General features: G+C 38.2%; 1 protein-coding gene across 1 annotated transcript; it reads right to left on the bottom strand.

The window, feature by feature from the left end:
- Window positions 1-2,385: 2,385 nt before the first annotated feature.
- LOC102966957 (olfactory receptor 5T2-like) lies at window positions 2,386-3,339 on the bottom strand. Its single transcript, XM_007088778.2, has one exon. The coding sequence runs from the start codon at window positions 3,304-3,306 to the stop codon at window positions 2,386-2,388; it is 921 nt and encodes a 306-aa protein (XP_007088840.2). The 5' UTR covers window positions 3,307-3,339.
- Window positions 3,340-12,927: the final 9,588 nt, after the last annotated feature.

The following is a 12,927-nucleotide window of genomic DNA, read 5'->3' as shown; positions in this document are numbered from 1 at the left end:
CCCACTTCTAAGGTTCCGCAGGAGGTCTTTTGAAGAGTGTTACAAGTGTCTGAAGTCCCTGTACACCCGCACACTGAACTAAGCTGGTTTATGGCTCCAGTCCCCACACGTGCACCCAGGAATTCCCAGAGAAGTTCTGATTCCCCAGGGAAAGAAAGACCAAACACTCGTTTCCACACAACAGTTGTACCCCGGAGTGAAGATGAGGGGTTAGCCTAGGGACACAGGTAGGTGATCATACTGAGTAACCATCACGTGCAATGATTCCACCCTTTGTGTGTGTTTGTTTTGACTCGTCCCCTGTATTGGTTGGGCAGTGTGGCTGCTGGTCCTGGGGTGGAGTAAATCCAACAGTTAGAAAACACAGGATTCTGGCCCAATGTTCCATTTTACTGTGCATATTGGGAAAAGAACTGACTGCAAAGCCTCCATTCTGGTGTTGCGAACAAGCCTTGATATATTTGCTGTGAAAATCAGATGATATACATCATGCATTCAAAATGTGCATCATCCCAAGAAGACTAATTATCAATTGTTTTATTGAAATTTGCAACGCACCAATAATATGCCTAGTCCTATTGCTGGTTTTTAATTAAAATTATATGATGAAAATTGCATTTTTCTTATAATCTTGCGATCTTTCCTTACACATGTATAAATATTGTAATTAAATAGCGATGACAGTTTATTTTACTGTGTGTGGGATTTTCTAGTCTGTAAGCTTTATAAGTGAAAAAGGGTCTGTCTAAATAGTTTGCCTTTGTATTAATTGCTTCTAAAATCACACCCAGGGAAGAGTAGGTGTTGAAAAGTTATTCACTGATTTACTGACTGATGGAATGAGTGAAGATTCAGTGCATGAGTGAATATAACATTCATCTTAGAATTCTGAAACCAAATATGAGGGTTTGCTTTTAGCTCTGTCAAGTGTCTTTAATGTGATTTGACTTTGATAAAGAAACGGTGACAACGGGCATCTCATTCTCTAGAATATTCACTACGTTAGGGTAGGACACACTGTTCCTTCTTCATCTTGGTGCTCCTAACATCTAACAAAGGTGTGGCACATTCTAGACTCTACAATTATTTAAATAACAAATTGTGGACCATAAGAGGAAATTAGATAGATAGATGATAGATAGATAGATAGATAGATAGATATAGTTTATTTACTTATTTTGAGACAGAGAGAGAGAGAGAGAGCACAAGCTGGGGAGGAACAGAGAGAGAGGGAGAGAGAGAATCCCAAGTAGTTTCCATGCCCAAGCAAAGCCCAACACAGGGCTCAATCTCAGGACCATGAGATCATGACCTGAACTGAAATCAAGAGTTGCACATTTAGCCAACTCGCATACCCACGAACCCTTTTTTGTCACTCTTGAATATAAGTATGATCTTGACAAATGCTAATGCCTAGACCTTGTTTTCTATGAGAAATTAAAGCTGGTCGAATACCCATGCTCTGGACAAAATAACAAAAAGGGGAGAAATGCATCCTCACAAACAGAGTGTTAGCAACTCCAGGGAGTTGAACATATTATCTGTGTTCCCTGATCCGTAAACTGGGATTAGATTGCTGCCAATGCGCAAATCTAAGAATGGAGCAGAGTTCTCTGAACTAGACTCTGAACCAATGAGTCCGTGGAAAGTGGATTGGGATTATGTGAGATGTGGTTTGCTACCAATTAGGTGGAAGTTGACCAAGCTATTCAGATACAATTGTGATGTTATTTATAATTGCTAATATTGTAGTCTATACATTCAAGTAATATGGAGATGAAAGAAAACAATATACCGCATTCTAAGGTAAAGGTTACATACATATATGCCTATGTGTGCATTAGTGTTGTATCCGTCAGTATAGCTTCTACATATAATTATGTGTGGGTATATATGTGTGTGTGCATACATATAAGAGCAGGAACATATTGAAAAGCAAATAGGGGCACCTGGGTGGCTCAGTTGGGGGGCGCCTGGGTGGTTGAGCGGCCTACTTCGGCTCAGGTCATGACGTCACAGTTCGTGAGTTCGAGCCCCGCGTTGGGCCCTGTGCTGACAGCTCAGAGCCTGGAGCCTGCTTCAGATTCTGTGTCTCCCTCTCTCTCTGCCCTCCCCTGGCTCATGCTCTGTCTCTTTCTGTCTCATAACTAAATAAACATTAAATTTTTTTTTAAAGGAAATGGCTGACACACATATTCTCCATATGAAAACAGTGTGAGTAGTGTTTACCATGATCTTTATTTGAAAATATCCAGAGAAACAAATCACATTAATAAACTGAAAACATTTTCATCATATCTTCTCCATATTTAAGTGCAGAACATCACTCTCACTTTTAATTTAATTCTACTGTAAAAATATAAATTAATATACATCACTGATAAATCAATTTTTCTTAAACACTTTCTGCATTGCTTCCTTTACATCTTTGTTCCTCCAGCTATAGATCATGGGATTCAGCATGGGAATCACAATGCTGTAAAATACTGACACTATCGTGTCATGATCCAAAGCATAGGCGGAATTAGGTTTCACATACATGAAGGGAACAGTACCGTGAAAAACTGACACTCCAGTTAGGTGAGAACCACATGTAGAAAAGACTTTTCGTCTTCCTTCAGCAGAATGCATCCTCAGAATTATGAACACAATAAAACCATAGGAGATCAGGACTATCAGTAGAGTAAATATCTCAATAGACCCTGCAAAGTAGAAGAGGAGGAGCTGGTTTGTGTGAGTGTCAGAACAAGAAATGGCGAGGAGAGGAGGGATGTCACAAAAGACATGTCTAATTTCGTTGGATGCGCAGAAAGACAGGCTGAATGTGGCCACAGTGTGTACACAAGCATGCAAAATGCCACCAACAAAGGAAGCAGCGATGAGTGGTACATAGACTCTGGGTGACATGCTCACTGAGTACAGGAGGGGGTTGTAGATGGCGACATAGCGGTCATATGCCATTGCAGCCAAGAGAAAGCATTCTGTGGTCCCAAAGGTAACAGCCAGAAACATCTGTGTTGCACATCCAAGGAATGAAATGATTTTATTCTTTGACATGAAATCTACTAACATATTTGGGGTAGTTACTGAGGAATAGCAGGCATCCACAGATGATAACACACTTAGAAAATAGTACATGGGGTTGTGGAGCCGGGAATCCCCAATGACCAACACAACCAGTCCTAAGTTGCCCATCAGAGTAAAGAGGTAGATTGTTAGAAACAGGAAGAATAAGATGATCTGTAGTTCAAGGTTGTTTGTGAAGCCCTTCAGTACAAATGTGGTGACTTCAGTGACATTCTTCATGTCGATACTTCATGGAATGAACTTGAAGATATCCATAAAATAATAATTTATTCACTAGAAAAAGAACACATATTATTGTGACTCACTATTTTAACTCAAAGGAACACGAGGCATACCCTCATATTTATGTTTTGGCCCTGTAAATGTTCTCAGCTGCAGATCAGAAGACAATGATAAGACAGTGGATCAAGTGTTACAAAATTGGGAGTCAAACCCATACCTGAATCCAGAGTTTCAATTATTAGTCAATTATATAGCACAAGTTTGAAGACAAGTTGTACTGAAGTAATTTTTTAGTTCTTTTTTTTCTTTGTTTTCTTCCTTCCTTCCTTCTTTCCTCCCTTCCTTCCATTGCCTTTCTTTTTCTTTCTTTCTTTCTTTCTTTCTTTCTTTCTTTCTTTTCTTTCTTTCTTGCTTTCTCTTTCTCTCTTTCTTTCTTTCATTTCCTTTTCTTTCTTCCTTTCTTTTCTTTCTTTCTCTTTCTTTCTTTCTTCTTTCTTTCTTGTTTTTTAATACCCACTCATATGAAATTGAAGTCAGTCTTCAGAGCACATAATCTGCTGCTAATAAAAATGTGTACTCTACTTAAATTCATAATGTTAATGTATTGAAACAAGTCAAGCCCTTGTTTCAATACATTAACATGGATCCCATCAGTAAGAGAAAGAGCTGCTTGGATTAGAAATAATGTTGGAAGCAGAAGGAGATACATCCCAAAAACTTTCTGAAAAAACAAAATCAAGATTGCCTAGAAAAATTGTCAATATCAGCAGAAAACATTTCCATAGATTTATTGGAGGGATTAAAGGCAATGAAAACCAAAAAAAATATTCATATAAAATATCAGTAAGGCAGATTTTAGGTTGCATCTTATGTATTAGAAATAAAAAACATAACAAATCAAATTAGAACCCACAAGCTTTATAGTCTAATTAACTGACTATTTTTGAGTGGTTCTAATATTATAAGATGCTTTTAAATGTATAATTTAATTAAAATGCCTTAATAACTTGATTGAGGAAAAACTTTGTATATTGTTTTCCTATTTGAAAAAGCCATAGGGAACTGTGTGACATGAATATTAACTGATATAGAGGCTGACACAAGTGTTTATTTAGACAAGGGGTAAAAGAGTTTATGTACATGAGGTAGACGCACAACAAAAGAAATGCAGTGCAAACTTTGACGGGTATGATGAAATCTATGACTGGGAGTCACAAGAAAAATATCAGCCCCAATACCACTTTCACCATCGGTTCAATGATATACCCTGTTCAACGCAACACAGCATTTAGAATCTGAAAGCATGTGTTCATCAGCCAGGTTCACGATTTTTTTTTTTTACTGTTTATTTTATTCTTGAGAGAGAAAGCACAAGCAGGATAGGGGCAGAGAGGGAGACAGAGTCTATCTGGGGCAGGCTCCGTGCTGACAGCAGGGAGTGTGGTGCAGGGCTCGAACTCAGGAAAAGTGAGATACGACCTGAGCCAAATTTGGATGCTTAACTGTCTGAGCCACCCAGGCATCTTCAGCCAGGTTCATGATTAAAAGCCATGTATGATGTTAGGCTTTCTATCCACAGTTTACTGTTCTTAAAAATAGAAATGCGTTTGGGGTGCCTGGGTGGCTCAGTCAGTTGAGCGTCTGACTTTAGCTCAGGTCATGATCTCACTGTCCATGAGTTCAAGCCCCGTGGCAGGTTCTGTGCTGGCAGCTTGGAGCCTGCAGCCTGTTTCAGATGCTGTCTCCCTCTCTCTCTGTCCCTCCCCCACTCGTGCTCTCTCTCTCTCGCTCTCAATCTCTCTCTCTCTCTCTTTGTCAAAGATAAACAAACATTAAAACATTAAAAAATAGTAATTAATGTATTTGCATGATGAAGTAGACAAGATAATATAATAAAATACAGCCAGGCTGATGAATTAAATGTGTAAAGCAATAAATACATAAAGCAAATTTAGGATGGCCATATGACTGAATGTTTGTAATCAGATATACTTACTTCTTAAAACAGTAGCAAATATTGAGGCACAAAATTAACGTTTTAAGTAATCATTGAAAAGTATACATTTCCAGAACCCTGAGCCAGATGGTTCATTCTTTAGCTACATGTGATATATTGTTTAGCGATGTTTTTTAAATGTTTGTATTTTGAGAAAAAGAGACAGTGTGTGAGTGGGGGAGAGGCAGAGAGTGATGGAAACAGAATTTGAAGCAAGCTTCAGGCTCTGAGCTGTCAGCACAGAGCACACCTGGGGGTCGTTTTCACCAGCCCTGAGATCATGACCTGAGCAGAAGTCAGATGTGTAATAGACTGAGCCACTCAGGCGCCCCTGTTTTAGTGATTGTTAATACACATTAAAACATTATCCTGTCGTTGGGATGAGCACAGGGTGTTGTATGGAAACCAATTTGACAGTAAATTTCATATTAAAAAAAAACACATTATCCTCTCGGGATTAAATCCAATGACTTCTATTTTAATTATGTTATTTTTTCTTATTCTTTAAGTCTCTGGATTATTCTTTTTTTTTTTTTTTTTAATTTTTTTAACGTTTATTTATTTTTGAGACAGAGAGAGACAGAGCATGAACAGGGGAGGGGCAGAGAGAGAGGGAGACACAGAATCGGAAGCAGGCTCCAGGCTCTGAGCCATCAGCCCAGAGCCCGACGCGGGGCTCGAACTCACGGACCGTGAGATCGTGACCTGAGCTGAAGTTGGACGCTTAACTGACTGAGCCACCCAGGCGCCCCTGGATTATTCTTTAGAGAGTAAAGCTTTGTGAATGTTATATATAATCTGCTGATACCGAAAATACACACAGATCCCCACAATTCCATTGGCTACTATTCAGTGGGCAACTTGACAGTGGGCTTAAATTTACTGGGGTAAATAAGGCAAGGAAAGACTATCAGGTTAAGAATTTTAGCCAAATTTCTCCTGAAACAGGAATTTCTGCTAGATGTCCAGATAAAACTCATACTGGATGTAAGTATGTCAGTATTAAAATACTGAAAGGACTCCGAATTATAGAGAGAAAATGTGATTCTGGAAGAATTGAATACAGTGACAAGTGCTAAAATTAAGCTAAAGCCACCTTTAAAAAGACAACTTGAATAGAAGGCAGACACTTCCAAGTATGTTCGGCTCGACATTGAGACAGTTTGCAAAAGAGAAGAAAAGTAATATCCGTGTACTGAGCACAGAGAGAAGGAACAGACTTTTATGTGTAATACTTTATTTCGGTCTTGTAGCAACTTTCACAGATAATAAGTCTCCGGGCCCAGATTCACTCCTGTGTCTCACCAGAGTGCGTGTGCTTTTCACCATTTCATACTACCTCCTGGAATATCATGGCTTAGTTCTCTAACCGACTTCCTCCCGTGCCGCCTCTGGTAGAATAAAACGCGATTCTCAGTAAATATTGAGATAATTTTTAAACATCAAGACTGGAGAAACAATATGAAATAGCAATAATCTGAAGCGGCTTTGACCGCACAAAGCTAACAAAATAAAAAGACACTTGATTGTTTTCCTCATTATAGCAAAATATAAGCTCCCAGAGTGGTGAATAGGTCAAGTGTTTTCTTGCCCTCCAGTGACACATTTTCCTGTTTTTGCTTGAAACTTCTCTGTCTTCCATCAGGAAACTGAAAGGGTACTCAATTTGGGGCACTTTTATTTAACTCTACAAACATAAATTCATTAGTTTCTATTTTCTTTGTTGTATTTATTCACCTGTGCAATAGGCAAAAACTGAAGGGCTTAGTATTGGGGATCTCATAACAGGTTTGACCCTGATATTTTAGATTTCACCTCCTAAAATATTCTACAAGTGATCTGGAATGTTCTCTTACCTGTAGAACAGCCAAGGCAGCGGTAGATACACCATGAATATGATTAATTTATATTGCTTATATCCCCTCACTCAATTGTTGATGAAACCACAGGATATGCCCCAAGAGGAATACACTCCAATTATCTTCTCATGTAAAATTCTTATGGTGATTTACTCACTATAAAAGGAAAGTGGTTCTGGAATAATTTACTACATGTTAATACTTACTGAATTTATAGAATTTTTCCAGGGTCTATTTATTTATCTATCTATTTATTTATTTAAATGTGTATTTATTTTTGAGAGAGAGAGAGAGAGAGAGAGAGAGAGACAGAGTGCAAGCAGGGCAGGACCAGAGAGAGAGGGAGACACAGAATCTGAAGCAGGCTCCGGGCTCTCAGCCATCAGCACAGAGCCTGATGTCGGGCTCGAACTCACAGACCGCAAGAACAAGACCTGAGCTGAAGTCGGACATTTAAGAGACTGAGCCACCCAGGCGCCCCTAATTTTTTTTTTAAGTTTATTTATTTATTTATTTATTTATTTATTTTGAAGAGAGGGGGCGAGAGAGCACGAGCAGAAGGGGGCAGAGAGAGAGAGGAAGACAGAGACTCCCAAGCAGGCTCCATGCAGTCAGCATAGAGCCCTACACGGGCTCATCTCACAAACTGCTAGTTCATGACCTGAGATGAAACCAAGAGTCAGACCCTTACCGATGGCAGCACCCAGGTGCACCAGCGTCTAATTCATAACAACGCTTTAGTTTTGTATTTATCTGACGATTAGTGATGTTCGGTATTTTTCCATGTTGGCCAGTTGGCCATTTGTATGCCTTTCTTGGAGAATGACTGTTCAAGTGATGTGCAAGTATTTTCTCCCATTCTGTAAACTGCCTTTTCTTTCTGTTGATTGTTTTCTTTATGGTGCAGAAGATTTTTAATTCGATGTATTCCCACTTACCTAATTTGGCTTTTGTTGTCTGTGTTTGTGGTGTCATATCCATGAAATCATTACCAAGTCCAATATCGTAAAGTTTCACCATTATGTTTTCTTTTAAGAGTTTTACTCTTGTGCCTCATGTAAGATAAGGGTTGGATTTTATTATCTTGGATGTGGATATCCAGTTTTCCCAACATAAGTTCTTGAAATAACTATTTGTTTCCCATTGTATAGTATTGACACTCTTGTTGAAAAGCAATCAACTATATGTGTGTGGGTTTATTTCTGGGCTGTTTAATCTGCTACATTGCATTATATGTCTGTTTTTATACCAAGACCATATAGTTTGGTTACTTTAGCTTTGTAATATATTTTGAAATAAGTAAGGGTGGTGACTCCATCTTTGTTACTCTTACTTGGAATTTCTTTGCATATTCGAGGTCTTTTCTGCTACCTCATGAATTTTAGAATTTTTTTTTTCTATAAAAACCACCGTTTTTGTTTCTATAAAAACTGCCATTGATATTTGGTAAGTATTGCATTGAATCTTTGGATTGCTTTGGGTGGTATGGATATTAAAAATACCTTTCTATGGATAGATGGATAAATAAAATGTGGTTTATACGTACAACAGAATATTATTCAACCTTAGTAATTAAGGGAACCCTGAGATTTGCAACAACATAAATGGACCTTAAGGATGTTTGCTAACCCAGTAAGTGTTAAGGATGTTTGCTAACTCAATAAGTTTCAATAAGTCAGACACAGAAAGACAAATAGTGTATCATCTCACTTTTGTGAGTCACCTAAAATAGTGAGACTCAGGGGTGCCTGGGTGGTTCAGTCAGTTAAGCGGCCGACCTCACTTCTACTCAGGTCATGATCTCACAGTTCATGGGGTCGGGCCTCTCATGGGGCTGTGTGCTGACGGCTCAGAACCAGGACCCTGCTTCAGATTCTGTGTCTCCCTCTCTCTCTCTGCCCCTCCTCTGCTTGTATTCTCTCTCTTTCAAAACCAAATAAACATTTAAACATTTTAAAAAATAAATACATAAAATAGTGAAACGCATAGATGCGGAGAATCTAATGGTGGTTTCCAGGGGTTAAAGGATGGGGGAAATGGAGGGGTAATATTCAAAATATACGGTGTTTCAATTACTCAAGTGAGATAAGTGCTGGCATAGTGCCTATAATTAGCAGGATTGCGTTGGATACTTAAAATTTGCCAAGAGGGGAAATCTTACACTAATGTTTTCCCTACAAGGTGACAGTAACAAAGAGGACAGAGGAAACCTGGAGATGTGCGGATATGTGTATGGCTTTGATAGTGGAGGTGTTTTCACAGGTATGTATACTTATCCCTAAACTCTTCGAGTAGTGTCCACTAAATAGGTACAGTATTTTACATGTCCCTTATACCTTAATAAAGGAGTAAGCATATCTATGTAAAAATCACACACATATATATGTGTTTTAATACTAGATGAGAACTCTTAAGACACGAGACATGATCTTATATAATATCTCTGATACTGGGTTAGTACTTAGCCTCTCTGAGGTTCAGTCTCCTCATCTCGGCAGCGTCACTTGTTTATATCATGACAAATTAGTTTATATGGGAAACTATAAAATGTAAAATTACACTATATTTCTTGCAAGATACAGTGCATGGACTTACAGTCAGAGTTCTTGCATTCATGACGGTTCTACTCTGTTCACATCATCAAGTGTTATGTGTAAAGTGAAAAGGAAAAGATTTGAACTCATTGAAATGGTTATTATTCAAGAGATGAGAAAAATACAAAATGCCATAAGCATGTGGAACGCAAGACGTAGACACTTACAGCTCAGTAAGGCTCCGGAAATCATGAGATATTGTGGTTCCTGAATACTAATCTATAGCGTATTTGGATGACATGGTAATATCTATATGTCTATATCTACACACACACACACACACACACATGCTCCTGGAATCTAAATACAGACATTTAACATTGATAGGCAAAGAAGGCTTATCAACAATCTTATTTTTCATCAATTCTCCAGATGTTCCCAATGAGCAGTTGGACTGGAAACAATAGATCTAGTGACCAATTTCTTCCTTTAAAGATGAACAAATGAATTCTGTGGTGGTAAAATGACCTGACGATCATTCATATATTTATCTGTCCAAAAATAGATTTGAGGGCTTACTAAGTTGGGAAGAAATAGAAAAACAATGCCGAGGACTATAAACACCAAGGATAGAAACAAAGAAGGTAAAGTGGGACGTTGCGGGGGGGATTGGGAGTATTTTAGAGGTGGTGTAGTGTATTTCTATGATGATGTCAGAAACAAATTTGAATGAAGTGATGTAACATGATATTAAGAATTACTTTCAGGGCATCTGGGTTAAGCATCTGACTCTTGATCTCGGCTCAGGTCATGATCTCACAGTTTGTGAGTTTAAACCCTGCATGGGGCTCTGGGCTGACAGTGTGGAGCCAGCTTGGGATTCTCTCTCTTGCTCTCTCTTTCTCTGCCCCCCCCACTCTGTCTCTCAAAATAAATAAATAAACTTAAAAAAAAGAATTCCTTTTAGTTACCTACATGTAATGATGGACAGACAACATATGCTACCAGACATTTGATTAAATCCTTTACTATGGGAAAGAGAAAAAAAGAAACAAGTAATAAAACAAAATTGGTGACTTCGGTTTCTAGCTCCAGAGTAAAGAGCTTGGAGGGCACAACTCTGTCCTATCAATGAGTAAAACAAAACTGAACACACTATATGCTTCTCAGATCCTTAAAGAGAAGAGGACAGAAGGCAAGTAGCAGCCTCCAAGATTGCAGAAACAGGCAAATACAGGGAGTCAAATCTTGCTTGAGCAGAAACTCAGAAGCAGAAAACACCATGGGAACCAGCACCTAGATAAGAAAACCTGAACTAAAACTGACAAATTGTGGAAGGTGGAGTGTGAACAACTCTGAGTCTTAAAGATTTCAGGGGTATCTAGAGTGTGCCCCCACCCCTGCTTTAATTTACCTTCAGAAGCTTGACCTGATTCCCACCAGTAAATACTGAAGAAAACATCCTGTGCTTCCTGTAAAGGGAGACAGAAGGAACTATTTTGAAGTATATATATATATAGCTAACCAGTGCCCAGGCTGGTGGGGTATTATCAGAGCCTAAGTAAGGAGGGAGGAGGGAAATACCCAACTCCAGATACTCTAGCCATCCAGACACACCTAAGGGAAAGAAGAAGATTAAGAAACAATTGTGAAGTTCACAATCGGGTGGCACAGGCCAGCTAAAAGACTGAGATCCAATCTTAAGACTAAAGAACACTTCTCTAGCTCCCACACCTGACTACATTGTTACTTAAGGTCTATTTAAAGCAGTTCCTTTTACTCAGTACATTATGTCTGGCTACCCAAAAAAAAAAAAAAATTACAGTTCAACTAAAAGGCAAAATAGAGCACTTTGAAGGCACAAAACAAGTACCAGAGCCAGACTTGGCAGAGATTTTGGAATTAAATGTCAGATGGGGCATTTAAAACAGCAATGAGTAATATGCTAAGGGTTCTAATGGATCAAGTAGACAGCATGGAAGCACAGATGAGTGGAAATGGAAATCCTAAGGAAAAAAAACAAAAAGAAACGTTGGAAGGACAATGACAAAAACTTCTGAAGTGAAGAATGCCTTTAATGGGCTGACTGGTGGATTAGACATGGCAGAGAGAATCTCTGAACTTGAGCATACCTGAATAGAAACTTTGAAAACTGAAAAGTAAAGAGAACGAACACTTCAAAAGAACCCAAACAAAACAAAACAAAACAAAACAAACAAACAAAAAACCCCAGAAAACTAGAATAGAATATCCAAAGATTGTGGAAAAGGAAAGAAGAAGTATTGAAACAAAATGACTGACAATTTCCTCAAATTAATTCCAGACACTAGACCACAGATCCAGGTCCAGAAAGTTCAGACGACGCTAAGCAAGATAAATGCCATAGAAATTATACCTTGGCATATCATTTTCAAACTGCAGAGAATCACAAATAAAACAAAATTAAAAACTAAAACAAATTTTAAAAACCCAAAAGCTTTGAAAGAAGGTAGAGAAAAAAAAAACACCTCACCTACAAAGGAACGCAAATAAGAATCACATCCAACTTCGTAGTAAATATTCAAACAAGAAGCGAGTGTAATGAAATGATAGAAAAGGAACAATGTACTCGATCATATATGCATATGTATGTGTCTTACCTGCATATATGCTTATGTGTACTTACGTATAAGGGAAATAAATGACCAGCAATAACAGATAAAGGAGGAAGGAATTACAAAGCCAGACATACTCTTACTCTCTGATCCAGCAATCACATTCTTTGGTATTTATCCAAAGGAGTTGAGAACTTAACATTCACTCAGAAGCTTGCACACAGATGTTCGTAGCAACTTTATTTGCAATTGCCAGAATTACATCTAGAAGCAACCACATGTCTTTCAATATATGAATGGATACATAAAGTGTGTTATACGCAGACAATAAATTATTATGCAGTGCTGAAAGAAAAGAGCTATCAAGTCATGAAAAGATAAGAAGGCAACAAATATATTTTAATAAGTGAGCAAAGCTAATCTGAAATGCTACATAACCAGTATGATTCCAACAATATGATGTTGTAGAAAAAGCAAAACTCCGGAGAAAGTAAAATTATGAGTGGTTGCCAGATGTTTGGAGAGAGAAGATGAAAAGACAGAGCAAAGAGAAATTTTAGGGCACTAAAAATACACACACACACACACACACACACACACGTACCTCTTTATGATAGTCAAAATGCCCATCATAT

Source organism: Panthera tigris, chromosome D1 (genome assembly GCF_018350195.1).
Source record: "Panthera tigris isolate Pti1 chromosome D1, P.tigris_Pti1_mat1.1, whole genome shotgun sequence".
Taxonomy (NCBI): domain Eukaryota; kingdom Metazoa; phylum Chordata; class Mammalia; order Carnivora; family Felidae; genus Panthera; species Panthera tigris.
The sequence above is the reverse complement of the archived record's forward strand: the minus strand, read 5'-3'. Positions and strand labels throughout refer to the sequence as shown.